Source organism: Pantherophis guttatus, chromosome 4 (genome assembly GCF_059756535.1).
Source record: "Pantherophis guttatus breed Tessera chromosome 4, ASM5975653v1, whole genome shotgun sequence".
Lineage (NCBI taxonomy): Eukaryota > Metazoa > Chordata > Lepidosauria > Squamata > Colubridae > Pantherophis > Pantherophis guttatus.
The window spans coordinates 5,530,489-5,545,862 of record NC_142066.1 but is presented as its reverse complement, the minus strand read 5'-3'; the positions used below and the strand labels follow the sequence as shown (position 1 = coordinate 5,545,862).

Here is a 15,374-nt window from a genome sequence, read left to right as displayed (position 1 = left end):
CCGTCGGCCGGGCTCGTCCCGTGCCAAGCCAACCGAGGTGGGGCGGGCACCGTCTGGCCAGGAGCCAGGACTCACCTCGGGGCTGAACTGCTGGGCAGCGGCGGGGAGAGTGCAGGACGCCCAGGCGATGGGCAGCAGCAGCCGGAGGAGCCACATCGCCCGCTTGCTTCGCTCTCGAAGGAAAAGAAGGAAGGAAGAAAAGAAAGAAAAGAAAGAAAGAAAGAAAGAAAGAAAGGAGAGCGAAAGAACTGCTGCTGCTGCTGGAAGAGTTTTTTTTCTCTCTCTCTCTCTTTCTCTTTCTTTCTTTCTTTCTTTCTTTCTTTCTTTCTTTCTCTCTTTCTTTCTCTCTCTCTCTTGCCCGCGCCGCCTCCTGGCCCCGCCGCTCCTGGATCGCTGAGCCGGCCCTTCTGGAGCCCGATTCGCCTCGGGGTCTGGCTCCAATTAGAGGGCGGGCGGAGGAAGGGCAAGCGGCCGGGAGGAGGAGAGAAAGGAGGGAAGGAGGGAGGAATGGAGGGAGGGAAGAGAAGAAGGGCAAGGCCAGGCCGGTCTTGGGGAGGGGAGGTAGGGGAGAAAGGGGAAGGGAGAAGGGAGGGAAGGGAGAAAAGGAGAGGAAGGAGGGGAAGGAGAGAGAGGAAGGAAGGAGAAAAAGGAGGAAGGGAGGCAAAAAGGAGAAGGAGGAGGGAAGGAGAGCCAGGCCAGGCCGGTCGGGAGGGGAGGAAGGAGAGAAAGGGGAAGGGAGAAGGGGGAAGGGGGGAAGGGAGAAAAGGAGAGGAAGGAGGGGAAGGAGAGAGAGGAAGGAAGGAGAAAAAGGAGGAAGGGAGGCAAAAAGGAGAAGGAGGAGGGAAGGAGAGCCAGGCCAGGCCGGTCGGGAGGGGAGGAAGGAGAGAAAGGGGAAGGGAGAAGGGGGAAGGGGGGAAGGGAGAAAAAGAGGGAAGGAGGGGAAGGAGAGAGGGGGAGGAAGGAAAAGAAGGAGGAAGGGAGGCAAAAAGGAGAAGGAGGAGGGAAGGAGGGCAAGGCCAGGCCGGTCAGGAGGGGAGGAAGGAGAGAAAGGGGAAGGGAGGGAAGAGAGAAAAAGAGGGAAGGAGGGAAGGAGAGAGGGGGAGGAAGGAAAAGAAGGAGGAGGGAGGCAAAAAGGAGGAGGAGGAGGGAGGGAGGTAAGAGAAGAAAGGCGAGGCAGGCCGGTCAGGAGGGGAGGAAGGAAAGAAAGGGGAAGGGAGGTGGAAGAGAGAGAAAGAGAAAAAGAAAGAGAGAGGCAGGAAGGAAAAGGAGGGAAGGAGAGGAAGCGAGAGGGGGGAAGGGGAATAAGGAAAAGAGAGAGGAAGGGCAGAAGGAAAAGAGGAAGAAAGAAAAGGAAAGAGAGGGAGGGAGGGAGGGAAGGAAAAAGGAAGGAGGAGGAGGAAAGGAAGGTGAAGCCAAGCTGGTCTGGAGGGGAGGGAGGAGAGAAAGGGGAAGGGAGGAAAAGAAGGAGGGAGGGAAGGAAAAAAAAGAGAGGGGCGGGAAGGAAAAGAAGGAGGGAAGGAGGGGGAGGAGAGAGGGGGAGGAAAGAAAAGAAGGAGGAAGGGAGGCAAAAAGGAGGAGAAGGAGGGCAAGGCCAAGCTGGTCGGGAGGGGAGAAAAGAGAGAAAGGGGAAGGGAGAAGGAAAGGGAGAAAAAGAAAGAGAGGGGAAGGAAGGAAGGAAGGAAGGAAGGAAGGAAGGAAGGAAGGAAGGAAGGGAGGGAGGGAGGGAGGAAGGAAAAAATAGAGAGGGAGGGAGGAAGAAAAGAAGGAAGAAGGGCAGAAGGAAAAAGGAAGGAAGGAAGAGGAAGAGGCAGGGAGGCAAAGGGAGGAGGAAGAAAAGAAGAAGAAGAAGAAGAAGAAGAAGAAGAAGAAGAAGAAGAAGAAGAAGAAGAAGAAGAAGAAGAAGAAGAGGAGGAGGAGGAGGTGGAGGAGGAGGAGGAGGAGGAGGAGGAGGAGGAGGAGGAGAGAGGGAGGGAAAGAAAGACTGGGAGGAAAAGAGGATAAGAGAGAAGGAGGAAGGAAGAAAAAGAGAGAGGAAGAGGGAGGAGGAAGAGAGAAGAACAAAAGAAGGAGGAGCACACACTCCTTCCTTTTCAACCCCACACAAGCATTTACTTGGGAGTAAATCCTGCTTACTCCTGGAAGCCTTACTTAGAGCTTGTGCAATGAGAATAAATATACATTTTCTCGAGTTTCCCTCCACCCACGTAACCCCGTCCTGCTCTGCCTTGAATTTTAGGTAGGTAGTAACTCCCTTCCGGGCAGGCCCCCAAAAAAACACAATTGGGATCGAAACCTCCGTCACCCGATGAGTCGCACCCAACCTTACAACCTCTTTGGCTGCTGCCGCCGCTAAGTGAATCCCACCGGCTTTCCGCGCCTCATGCGGTCGTTAAGCAGATCCAGTTTCCTCCCTTCCTTGATTTGGCTCGTCGAAAGCCAGCTGGGAAGGTGACGCAGGGGGAAAAAATCACGTGACGAGTAATTCTTTTCAGGGCAGTCATCACTTCCAACGGTCCTTAAGCGAACAAGTCGTAAGTGGAGGACTACCTGTAACGTAAGACACAGGGCGGCTGATTTTTTTAGGGGGGAGATAAAAATAACCAGTTCACCCACATTTCTGTACACACAAAAAAAGGGGTTAAGAAATCTTTTTTTAGTGAAAATAAGGAATATGGGTAGTCCTCGATTTACGACCGATATTGCCGATGCTAAGCAAGAGAGTTGTGGATTTTGCCCCATTTTACGACCTTTCTTGCCACAGTCGTTAAGTGAATCACTCCAGATGTTAAATTACTCACCCGGTTGTTAAGTGAATCTGGCTTCCCCCATGGACTTGGTTTGGCGGGAGGTCGCAAAAGGGAATCACGTGACATGACACCCCCATCTCCTGGAGACGCGGCGACTGTCATAAATACGAGTCATCTGAATTTTGATCACATGACCACGAGGATGCTGCCTGGTCGTAAGCACAGGTAGTCCTCAAGTTCATTTAGTGACCGAAGTTATGACCACACTGAAAAAAGTTATTCTGATCATATTTCACACTTATGACCGTTGCAGCATCCCCATGGTCCCGTAATTTATATTCAGACATTTGGAAACTGACGACGGTGCTACTAATTTAACAACTGCAGTGATTCAGTTAACAAATGTGGCAAGAAAGGTCGTAAAATGGGGCAAAACTGACTTAAACCTATGACTCACTTAGCGACATAGATCTTGGGCTCGATTGCGGGTCGTAAGGTGAGGACTACCTGTAATGAAAAATGAACATAAGTCGCTTTTTTCAGGATGGTTGTAATTTCAAATGGTCACTAAATGAACAGTCGTAAGTCGAGGAGTTCCAGGAAAAAGGAAAATGCTCAGTTCACAGAGCAGCCTTTAGCCTGTGATTAAACAGGAACAAGCAGGGACACATCCCCAGCTGGAAAATTATTATGTTCACTGTAATTTTCAGAACGGCACTGAGTATTTGACGATATCTTTCGCCCTTGACAAAGAAGGCATCAGCTGCAAAAATTTAAAAAAGGGAGGAAGAGAGAGAGAGGAAGAGAAAGAGAGAGGAAGAGAGAGAGAAAGAGAGAAAGAGAGAGAGAAAGAGAATGAGAGACAGGGGAAGAGAGAGGAAGAGAGAGAGGAAGAGAGAGAGGAAGAAAAAGAGTGGAAGAGGAAGAGAGAAAGGAAAAGGGAGCAAGGGAGGAAGAGGAATAGAGAGAAAGAGGAAGAAAGAGAAAGAAAGGAAGAGAAAGAAAGAAAGGAAGAGAGAGAGAGAGAGGAAGAGAGAGGGGGAAGACAGAGATAGAGGAAGAGAGTGAGAGGGACAGGAAGAGAGGAAGGGAAAGAGAGACAGAGAGACAGGAAAGAGAGAGGAAGAATGACAGAGAGAAGGGGAGAGAATGAGAGAGGAAGAGAAAGAGGAAAAAGAGGGAGAGAGAGAGACAGGAAGAGAGACAAGAAGAGAGGAAGGGAGAGAGAGGAAGAGAGGCAGACAGGAAGAGAGTGAGAGGAAGGGAGACAGAGAGAGACAAAAAGAGGAAGAAGGAGACAAGAAGAGAGGAAGGGAGAGAGAGAGACACAGAGAGGGAGGGGAAGAGAGAGACAGAGGAAAAGAGAGGAAGAATGTCAGAGAGAGAGGGAGAGAAGAGAGGAAGAGAATGAGAGAGACAGGAAGAGAAAGGAAGGGAGAGAGAGGAAGAAAGACAGAGACAGAGAGGAAGAGAGAGACAAAGAAATAGAGAAACAGGAAGAGAGAGAGAGAGAGGAAGAGGAAGAGAGAGAGAAAGGAAAAAAAAGAGAGAAAGACAGATAAACAGGCAGGCAGGCAGACCAACCGACTGGGGTCATTTTTAATTCTTTCAAGCTGCGGCTTCAACCCAACAGCAAAACTTTTTCCCACTAACCAAAAACATGAAAATTTGGAACGGGACAAGGAAAAAAAATAATAAAGAGACGTAGAAAAGAGAAATTGCGGACAACAGCAGGCGTCCCACTGCCCCCCCCCCGCCCCCTATTTATTTATTTATTTATTTATTTATTTATTTATTTTAAAAAACGTAAAATAACAAACAATCAAAGGGTCATCCCGGCAGCGACTGCAACTGGGATCGCAACGTCCGTCATTCAGTGAATCGCACCCCCCCCAACGTTACGACCTCGTTCGCTGCAGCCGTTGAAGTGAATCGCACCAGCTTTTCAGAACGGCACTGAGTATTTTTAAGATATCTTTGGCTCTCGACAAAGCCGGCGTCAGCCGCAAAAGTGGAAGAATCCGGAGAACGTCAAAACGAAGAAAACAAATGTCACCTGATTGACTCGGGTGGAGATTTTCATCTTTAATTTGATAAAGATAATCTCTCTTTCTTTTGAACGGGACTTTCCTCAGTGGTGATATTCAGCTGGTTCAGTCCAGTTCGGGAAAACCGGTAATGGCAACCTGCAGGTAAGCAACTCAGCCGCCCCGGCGCTATGCCGTCCTATTTAGCCACTTTTCTAAGCTGTGTGCATGCGTCACATTTTCGGTGCACGGCGAGCTGGTGGTAAAATTATGTGAAACCCACTTCTGCCTTTCCCGAACCGGAAAACTTCTGGACTTCGATTCCCAGAGTTCTCAGCAGTGACTAAGCTGCCTAGGGGATTCTGGGAGTTGAAGTCCACCCATCTCCAGGTTGGGAAATAACATCCGTCAAGCTATAGAGCATCTTAGGCCAATCAGCAGGAGACAGGGAGTTCTAGTCCCCACTTTAAGAAGGAATGGCAGCTAGGTGATTGGAAGGATCAAATCACCAGGAGACAGTGAGTTCGAGTCCCGTTTTATGCGTCAAAGACGACTCAGTGACTTTGGACCAATCACCAGGAACTGGTGAGTTGTAGTCCCGCCTTAGGCATGAAACCTGGCTGGGTGATTTTTGGCCAATCACTAGGAGACGGTGAGTTCTAGTCCCGCCTTAGGCACAAAAGCCACTTGGGTGACTTCGGGCCAATCACCAGGAGACGGTGAGTTCTAGTCCCGCCTTAGGCACAAAAGCCACTTGAGTGACTTTGGGCCAATCACCAGGAGACAGTGAGTTCTAGTCCCGCCTTAGGCACAAAAGCCACTTGGGTGACTTCGGGCCAATCACCAGGAGACGGTGAGTTCTAGTCCCGCCTTAGGCACAAAAGCCACTTGAGTGACTTCGGGCCAATCACCAGGAGACAGTGAGTTCTAGTCCCACCTTAGGCACAAAAGCACTTGAGTGACTTTGGGCCAATCACCAGGAGACGGTGAGTCTAGTCCTACTTTAAGCACAAAATCCAACTGGCTGATTATGGGCACAATCACCAGGAAACAGTGAGTTCTAGTCCCGCCTTAGGCATGAAAGCCAGCTGGGTGATTTGGGGGCCAATTCTTCTCTCTCAGCCCAACCCATCTCGCAGGATTGTCGTTGCTGCGGGAAAATAGGAGAAAGGAACACTGCATTGTGTGGTGCTTGCCTCCTTGACTTGCCTCTACAGCAATAAAGGCGAGATGAAAATCTAATTCACCTAGAATCCTGCGTCCAGTTTTGGTCACCACAGTATAAAAAAGATATTGAGACTCTAGAAAGAGTGCAGAGGAGAGCAACCAAGATGATGAGGGGACTGGAGACTAAAACATACGACGAACAGTTGCAGGAACTGGGCCTGGCTAGTCTAGTGAAGAGAAGGACCAGGGGAGACAGGATAGCAGTCTTCCAATATTTGAGGGGCTGCCACAGAGAGGAGGGGGGTCAAGCTATTTTCCAAGGCACCCGAAGGCCAGACAAAGGAATAATGGATGGAAGCTGATCAAGGAGAGATTCAACCTAGAAATGAGGAGACATTTTCTGACAGTGAGAACAATCCACCCATGGAACAGAAGTTGCCGTTGGAAGTTGTAGGAGCTTCATCCCTGGAGGCTTTCAAGAAGAGACTGGACTGCCATCTGTCAGAAATGGTGTAGGCAGGGTCTCCTGCTTGGGTGGTGGGGTTGGACTAGATGACCTACAAGGTCCCCTCCAACTCTGTTAATCTAAACTAATAAATATAATGATATATATAACCAGAGGTGGAATTCAGCCAGTTCAGACAGGTTCGCCCGAACTGGTAGCGACAATCACTCCAAGTCGTGCTATTTAGGCACATTTTCGAGGCCGGGCACGCAAGTGAGCAACGCACATGCCCGGAAGGCTGGGTATATGTGTAGGCGTATGTAGGCGTACATGCGAACCGGCCACGCGTGTGCACGAAGTGAGCACGCACACGCGTAGTGAAACGATAGTAAGATAATTCTAAACCCAGCGCTGTATATAACAATATATATGCATGCGACGTGGGTATGCACACCTATGATTTTAGCTGTTTTTTAGACAAAGAGCGAGTAAGCACTGCCAAATGACGGAACATACAAAGATCCATATCTATAGAGCCTGCGTCCTGAGCACACTCTTGTACTGCAGTGAGTCTTGGACCCTCTACGCACGGCAGGAGAGAAAGTTGAACACCTTTCATATGCGCTGTCTCCGACAAATTCTTGGCATCACCTGGCAGGACAAAGTTCCAAATAGCGCAGTCTTGGAACGTGCAGGAATTTCTAGCATGTATACAGTATTGAAACAGCGACGTCTACGCTGGCTGGGGCATGTCGTGAGAATGGCTGATGGTCAGATTCCGAAAGATCTCCTGTATGGAGAATTAGTGCAGGGAAAACGCCTCAGAGGGAGACCACAGCTGCGATATAAGGATATCTGCAAGAGGGACCTAAAGGCCCAGGGGACGGACATTAACAACTGGGAAACCTGGACCTCCGATTGTTCAGCTTGGAGGCTAAAGATGCAGCACAGCCTTCTCCAATTCGAAGAGACAGTTGTTCGGCAGGCTGAGGTAAAGAGGGAGTCCCGGAACCAGCGAAATCTGAGGGCTGAGCAGGGGATGGAATGTATCTGCCCTCAGTGTGGAAGGGATTGCCACTCTCAAATTGGCCTTTTTAGTCACAGTAGATGCTGTTTTAGGACCTCTTTCCAGAGCACGATACCATAGTCTCTTGAGACTGAAGGATGCCAATGAAAAAGATTTTAGCTGTTCTTTAGACAAAGAGCGAGGCCAAAGGTAAGCACTGCCAAATGGGTGCGGCTGAAACAGCAGCCTGGAATCTAATGAGCCAGTTACTTGCAAAGGTGATCACAAACAACAGTCGTCGGTTGAGAAATCCCCTACCTGGAGGAAGCGCATTCCAGAGGTATTAGTTTGCCCCGTCAACCAAGGTAGAAGGAGGAGGAGAGGCATCTTACCTGATTGTAACCCAAAATCAAAATGTCCGTTGTACGGAATGGCAAAACATCTCCGAGGTGAAGAAACCAACTTTTTGATTAAAGAGAAGAATGGATTTAGTTTTGTTCGTACAGGTAGTCAGACAGTTCAGACCGGTTCGCCTGAACCAGTAGCAGAAATCGTGGGTGAGCCTGCCAACCTGCTCCGGCTCTATGCCATTCTATTTAGGCACGTTTTTGAGGCTGGGTGCATGTGTGGAAGGCAGGCGCGTGCGTGAACCGGGCGCACGCACGCACAAACTGGGCACATGCACGCACGAAGCTAGTGTGCACAGCGAACCAGTCAGTGGTGGGTTGCCCCCAGTTCGCACCGGTTCTATAGAACCGGTAGTAAAACCGGCGGGAGGCTCCGCCCACCGACCCCGACATCATCAGAATGCTTCTGCGAGTGAAGCGAGGGCGTGCGCGCGGCCCCGTTGCAAACCGGTAGTAAAGGTAAGCAGAACCCACCCCTGGAACCGGTCGTAACATAATGTGAATCCCACCGCTGCAGGTAGTCCTTACAACCACGATTGAGCCCAACATATCCATTGCTCAGTTAGGTAGTTGCTAAGGGAGCTTGGCCTTAACTTTACAGCTGCACTTTTGCCACCGTCGTTCAGCGAATCCCTGAGGTTGTTAAAAGTTAGTCACCCAGTTGTTTAAGTGAATCTGACTTCCCCGTTGACGTTGCTCGTTGGAAGGTCGCAAAAGGGGAATCGCGTGACCCCAGGGACGCTGCGACTGTCATAAGTATGAGTCCGTTGCCAAGCATCTGGATTTTGATCACGGGACCCTGGAGATGGGGCAAAGGCCATAAGTGTGAAAAACGGTCCTAAGTCACTTTTTTCAGTGTCGTAACTTCGAACAGTCATTAAATGAAAGGTTGTAAGTCGAAGATCATTTGTATTTCATTCCCATAATTCCCATTCGGGCATCACAAAACTGAAATTTAAAGCAGAGCGACCGAAATTGAAACCTACTACTGGTATGGACCTTCTACAATCTCCTCAGCTGTCCTCACCCCTGTATGGAACTTCTATAATCTCCTCAGCTATCCTCACCACTTTATGGACCTTCTGTAATCTCCTCAGCTATCCTCACCACTGTATGGACCTTCTACAATCCTCAGTTGCCCTCATCATTGCATGGACCTTCTACAATCTTCTCAGCTGCCTTCACCAATGTATCGACCTTCTATAACCTTCTCAGCTGTCCTCATCACTGTATGGATCTTCTATAATCTTCTCCATTGTCCTTACTATTCTCTGTACGGACTTTCTATCTGAGGTACTGCGGCCACCAAACCAAACAGGGATGCAGTTTGTTAAAATGCTCTGAATCGTGCCTCTGTAAAATGATAGAAGAAGAAAGATGTGCTCTCCTCATCCGACGCAGGAAATGCAAACACTAGTTTGCACGCTTCACTAAGGATGACGTGTGGAGAGACCAAGTCAGATTGTTCGTTTTCTGCAGCCCCAGATGCTAAATATTGTCAACCACCTTCACAGCTGCAGCCTTGATACAAAGTGAAGCATGACTATGCTGGCTCTTTCTAAAATCAACAATGATCTCCTTTGTTTTATTAGCATTCAAAACCAGGTTATTTTTATTGCACCAAAACATATGTTCGATTTTATTTCCTTTCATTTATTTATCGCGATGGTATGCATGCTACTGCCTCCCTAGATTTAAGGCATTTTTATCAGCAATAAAAAATAGAAATGTTCAGTATTAAATATGAAGATTCGGTCTAGCATTTAAGGACTAGAAAATAGGAGACGGTGAGTTCTAGTTTCATGAAAGCCGGTTGAGACAGTGTTTCTGTACCTCAGCGACTTTAAGATTGGGGGGACTTTGGGCCAATCACAAGGAGATAGTGAGTTCTACTCCCGCCTTTGGCAGAAAAGCTGACTAAGTGACTGGCCCAATCACCAGGAGACCGTGACTTCTAGTCCCGCCTTAGGCATGAAAGCTGGCTGGATGACTGGGCCAATCACTGGGAGACAGTAAGTTCTAGTCCTACCTTATGTGTGAAAGCTGATTCGATGAATAGGCCAATCGCCAGGAGACTGAATTCTAGTCCCGCCTTAGGCATGAAAACTGGTTGGATGACTGGGCCAATCACTGGGAGACAGTAAATTCTAGTCCTACCTTATGTGTGAAAGCTGATTCGGTGAATAGGCCAATCACCAGGAGACTGAATTCTAGTCCCGCCTTAGGCATGAAAACCGGCTGAATGACTGAGCCAATCACTTGGAGACAGTAAGTTCTAGTCCTACCTTATGTGTGAAAGCTGATTTGGTGATTAGGCCAATCATCAAGAGGATGTGAATTCTAGTCCCGCCTTAGGCATGAAAACCAGCTGGATGACTGGGCCAATCACTGGGAGACAGTAAGTTCTAGTCCTACCTTATGTGTGAAAGCTGATTTGGTGAATAGGCCAATCACCAGGAGAATGTGAATTCTAGTTCCGCCTTAGGCATGAAAGCCGGCTGGGTAACTAGGCCAATCACCAGGAGTCTGTGAATTCTAGTCCCGCCTTAGGCATGAAAGCCAGCTGAATGATTGGGGCAATCCAGCCCACTTTACAGGATTGTTGTTGTGAGAAAACATAGGAGGACGAAAATGTATTATATATGTTTGTCAGCTTAAGTTATTTATAAATAATGATAATAATAAAAGGTGGGATATAAAACCATCAATTAATCAATAACCTGCCTCTGGCCAGAACTCCTACAACAACCCTGTGAGGTAGCACAGGCAGAACGAAAAAGGCAGCACCCAGGGTTGGTGCCTCGTCTGTGAATGCGCAGTGCTCGCGCATTACGTCTGGGCAGGTGGGCGGAGCCTCCCAGAGTCGCCGCTACCAGTTTCACCCGATCCGGAGAGAACCGGCTGAATCCCACCACATGTCTGTGCCACCTTGGAGTTCTCGGCGTTTCTGAACTTCAGCGAATTTTAAGAGGGGTGGACTTCAACTCCCAGAATTCCCCCATGGCTGGCTGGGGAATTCTGGGAGTTGAAAAATCCACCCCTCTTAAAAGTCGCCGAAGTTCAGAAACACTGTCGGGGGGCGGGGGGGGAAGCATCCTGTCGGAAGGAAATCTGAAGTCTGCCAGGAGGAAAAACCCCTTCAAGCCGAAAGCTTTTGTTGCTCTTCAAAAATTGTGGGTTTTTTGTTTTTCTTTTTTTCTTTTTTGGTCTCTCAGCAGATTCTTCCCCACCACCCACCACCTCGTCTGTCTTCTCCTCCCATTTCTGCCTTTATTATCCCTGCCTGCCCCCCCACCCCCCCACCCCACAGTCAGCCACCTGGGGATACTGGGTTGCCCAGTTGACTCAGCCTTCCCGATTTTTGCTGAGTTCGAAACCTCCTAGTTCTCGCCCATCTGTCTTCCCGGAAACCGTCATTAAAAGGGGCTTCGCTTCTTTCTGAAAACCACAAGATCCCTCTCTGTGGGGGGAGGAGGAGGGCATCTTCCCTACTGTCTCCCTAAATAAATTTCTTTCTTTCTTTTTTTTTTCCCCTCAGGTAACTAAAAAATCGGTCCGATTTCTAGACCATTCTTTCTGGAATCCAGCCATCCCCCTCAAAAAAAAATTAAAAGAAAAGGAGAAAGAAGCAAGGAGAAAAGCGGACGTGGGAAAGCTTAAAAAAAAAAAAAAATCTTGGAATCAGCAAAATGTACATGCCAGAAACCACGTCTGGAGCTGGAAGGGGGGGGAAAAAAATAAAAAAATAAAAAATAAAAACCCCAATCTGTGGAATGAAGGGGTGAGGGGAAAAAAGAAAGGCACAAGATACTTCTGGTTGCAGATCGACGAAGGCAAAGCACTGCAAGACTCTCGGCGGTTTCGGTGCCGTTAATAATCTTTGACTTTTTCCAGGAATCTTGTTCTCGGCACGGGGAAAAGTTTTAAAGCTGACCCATCTCCTTTCTTTTTCCTCCTGCAATTTCTCCGCTTGGGTTTTTAGAAGAAGAACGAGGATAGGAAAAGACGGACGATTAAGCAGGAGGAGGAAGAGGAGGAGGAAGGAGGAGAAGAAGAGGAGGAGGAGGGAAAAAAGGAAGAAGAGGAAGGAGGAAGAAGAAAAGAAGAAGAGGAGGAATGAGGAGAATGAGAAAAAGGAAGAAGAGGAGGAAGAAAGAAGAAGAAAAGGAAAAGGAAATGGAAGAAGTTGGAGGAAGAGGAAGAAGAAGGAGGAGGGAAGAGGAGAAGAAAAAGGAAGAAGAGGAAGAAGACGAGGAAGAAGAAGACAACGACTAGGAGGAGGCATGAGGAGAATGAGAAAAAGGAAGAAGAGGAGGATGTGGAAGAAGAAGTAGAGGAAGAGGAAGAAGGAAGAGGAGAAAAAGGAAGAAGAAGGAAGAAGAAAAGGAAGTAGAAGAAGAGGAGGAAGAATGAAGAGAAGGAGAAAAAGGAAGGAGAGGAAGAGGAAAAGGAATGGAAGAAGTTGGGAGGAGGAAGGAAGGAAGGAAGAGGAGGAGAACGAGGAGGAGGAAGAGAAAAAGGAAGAAGAGGGAGGAGGAAGAAGAGGAAAAGGAAGAAAAGGAGGAAGTGGAAGAAATTGGAGGAGGAGGAAGAAGGAGGGAAGAGGAGGAGGAGAAAAAGGAAGAAGAGGAAGAAGGAAGAAGAAAAGGAAGTAGAAGAGGAGGAGGATTGAGGAGAATGAGAAAAAGGAAGAGGAAGAGGATGTGGAAGAAGTAGAGGAAGAGGAAGAAGGAAAAAGGAAGGAGGAAGAAGAGGAGGAAATTGAAGAAGAGGAGGAGGAATTAGGAGAATGAGAAAAAGGAAGGAGAGGAGGAAGGAGAGGAAGAGGAAAAGGAATGGAAGAAGTTGGAGGAGGAAGGAAGGAACGAAGAGGAGGAGAACGAGGAGGAGGAAGAGAAAAAGGAAGAAGAGGGAGGAGGAAGAAGAGGAAAAGGAAGAAAAGGAGGAAGTGGAAGAAGTTGGAGGAGGAGGAAGAAGGAGGGAAGAGGAAGAGGAGAAAAAGGAAGAAGAGGAAGAAGGAAGAAGAAAAGGAAGTAGAAGAGGAGGATTGAGGAGAATGAGAAAAAGGAAGAAGGAAGAAGAAGAGGAAAAGGAAGTGGAAGAAGTTGGAGGAGGAGGAAAAAGGAGGGAAGAGGAGAAGGAGGAGGAGACAGGATATTTCGAAACTCCTCGCAGCAAAGTTTGACAGCTAACAAAGGCAGAATGGTAGGATTAGAACAAGCAGCCCCTTTCTTTCTGTGTGGTTCTGCTTCATCAAATAAACCAACTTTCCAATCAGCCTCCATGTTGTTTCCGGCGTCTTTCTCCCAGCTCGGAACTGAACCTGATGGATTTTCCTTTCCAGCAGGGGGTTTTCAAAACATCCTGGCTTGAATGGACTTCTGCCGGCAGCGTTTTGCTTTGCTTATGAATGGAGCCATCTAGATTGTCGGCTTCCTCTTTCAATGAGCTCGGTTATCTTCCTTAAGTGCCGGCATCTGCTGTGGGCTATGAAGAAAGACTGGGGGGGCTGCTTCCTGCCTCTTAAGAACATGTTTCCCCGTTTCTCCTTTGGGAAAATATAATATTTTGCCTCTTTTAATATTCCCCAAAATATTTCATTCTTCGCGGGGTGGGGGGTGGGGATTTTCAGAATCGAAACAAGGTTAGATATATTCTCTTCTTCGGATAAAAGAATCAATTTGATTATTCAGCCGGTTCGGGCGAACCGAATGCTAATTTTACATCTGATTCGCCGAACCGGTAGTTGTAAGAACTGGCCGGCCCTGCCCACCCTACTCCGGCCCTCCCAGGAGTCTCCACGCGGCCCGTTTTGGATGCCAGATAAGTGCAGGGCCCGCGTGGAGGGTCTGGAAGGGTAAAAAATGGCACTACTGGAAGTTCCGGAAGTCTAGAAATGGGCCTCTGGCGCCCGGGGGAGGCCGTTTTCGCCTTCCCAGAGGCTCAAGAAAAGCCTCGGTAGCCTGGGGAGGACAAAAAAATGGGCCTACCAGAATTCCAGAAATAGGCCCATTTCTGGCCTCCGGAGCCCGGGGGAGGCCATTTTCGCCCTCCCGGAGGCTCTGGAAAAGCCTCCAGAGCCCGGGGAGGGCGAAAATGCCCCCCCCCCATTGGTGCAGGAGATTGAGTAAGCCACGCCCACCATGGCCACGCCCCCCAGCAACCGGTTGCTAAAATTTTTGAATCCCAACCGAATTTGACCCCGTCTGCTTCTCTTTGCTGTGGGCAGCAATACATAACTTCTCTTAACTTCTTAATCATTCATCATAATTTATATTAAGAAAATCCTATATATTATTTCAACAAAAGAAAATTTAACCGTGAAGGAAAACTTTTTTTTTTTTAGTTTTGATATTTTACTAACTTTAAAAAGTACTCAAGTGTTATATATATAAATTATATATATATATATAAATTATATATATATATATATATATATATATATATATATATATATATATAATTATATTATATAAATCTTATATTGTTATATATATATAAAAGGTTTAAAAACCCAGAACCCAAGACATTAACAATCACGTGATTCAAACAAGGCTGCAGTGCCTCGGGAGACCACTAGGGGGCAGCCAGATGATGGAAGAAAGCCAAGTTGTTGTTGTTCCCCCAAGCTCGGGCATTTGAAGCGTGAACTTCAACTCCCAGAATTCTTTGCTTTTTCCTGGCTGGAGAATTCTGGGAGTTGAAGTCCAGGCTTTCTTAAAGTGCCCGAGCTTGGAATTTCTCAAACTGCAGGACCTCGTGGGCGCCGGAAGGGGGCGCCAGGCGCTGCAGGAGAGCTCAATCCCATAGTTAGGGGATTCCCCAAGGCCCCACATTTAAAGGGCCAGACCCACCTTTCCTCCCACGGTGGGTGGGCTTGATCCTGGATCAGAAGCCCCCCTTCCATCATTACTTTCCAAGCCTGGGGGGGGGAGGGAATGGGGGAAATCCCAACCCTGGGAAACCCCCCTCCCCCCAATTTCCAGAAGACCCTTTTTTGGCTGTCACCCCCCCCCAAAAGCCCCCTACCCACGACATGCGGGACCCCAAAACGGTTCGATTCCCATGGGGGGGGGATGCAGCTTCTTCAATAGAAGGGCAGATCGAGGCTGGGGGGGGGGAGTGAGGATCCAAGGAGCCCCCTCCCCAGCCACTATGCCCGGATTTGGGGGAGGGGGGTGAGGGGAAAGGGGGGGAGTCCCTCCTATGCAAACCCCAAGAAACCCACCCACCCACTTTCCATAGGACCCGTTCTGGCTGCCCCCACGCCAAAGCCCCCTTCCCACGACACGCGGGACCCCAAAACAGTCTGGGTGGGATAAGGGGGGGGGGATGTGGCTTCCTTATTAGGGGAGATCGAGGCTGGTGGGGGGGAGGATCAAAGGAGCCCCCTCCCCAGCCGCTATGCCCGGTTTGGGGGGGGAGGATGGGGGTGAGGAGAAGGGGGGAGAATGGGGAATCCCTCCTCTGCAAATCCCGGGAAACCCCCCCACCCACTTTCCAGAGGACCCTTTCTGGCTGCCCCCAGGGGCTGGGGGAGGGGCTGGGTGGGGGAGAATCAAAGGAGCCCCCTCC

General features: G+C 48.8%; 1 protein-coding gene across 1 annotated transcript in view; it reads right to left on the bottom strand.

Annotated features, from left to right (window-relative positions):
• MMP14 (matrix metallopeptidase 14) overlaps nucleotides 1-437 on the bottom strand; it is a 50,772-nt gene extending 50,335 nt beyond the window's left edge. Inside the window, exon 1 of the mRNA XM_060684795.2 lies at nucleotides 76-437. Within this exon, the coding sequence (XP_060540778.1) occupies nucleotides 76-156 (81 nt within the window). The 5' untranslated portion in view covers nucleotides 157-437. The remainder of the gene's footprint in view (nucleotides 1-75) is intronic.
• Between the last annotated feature and the right edge of the window lie 14,937 nt (nucleotides 438-15,374).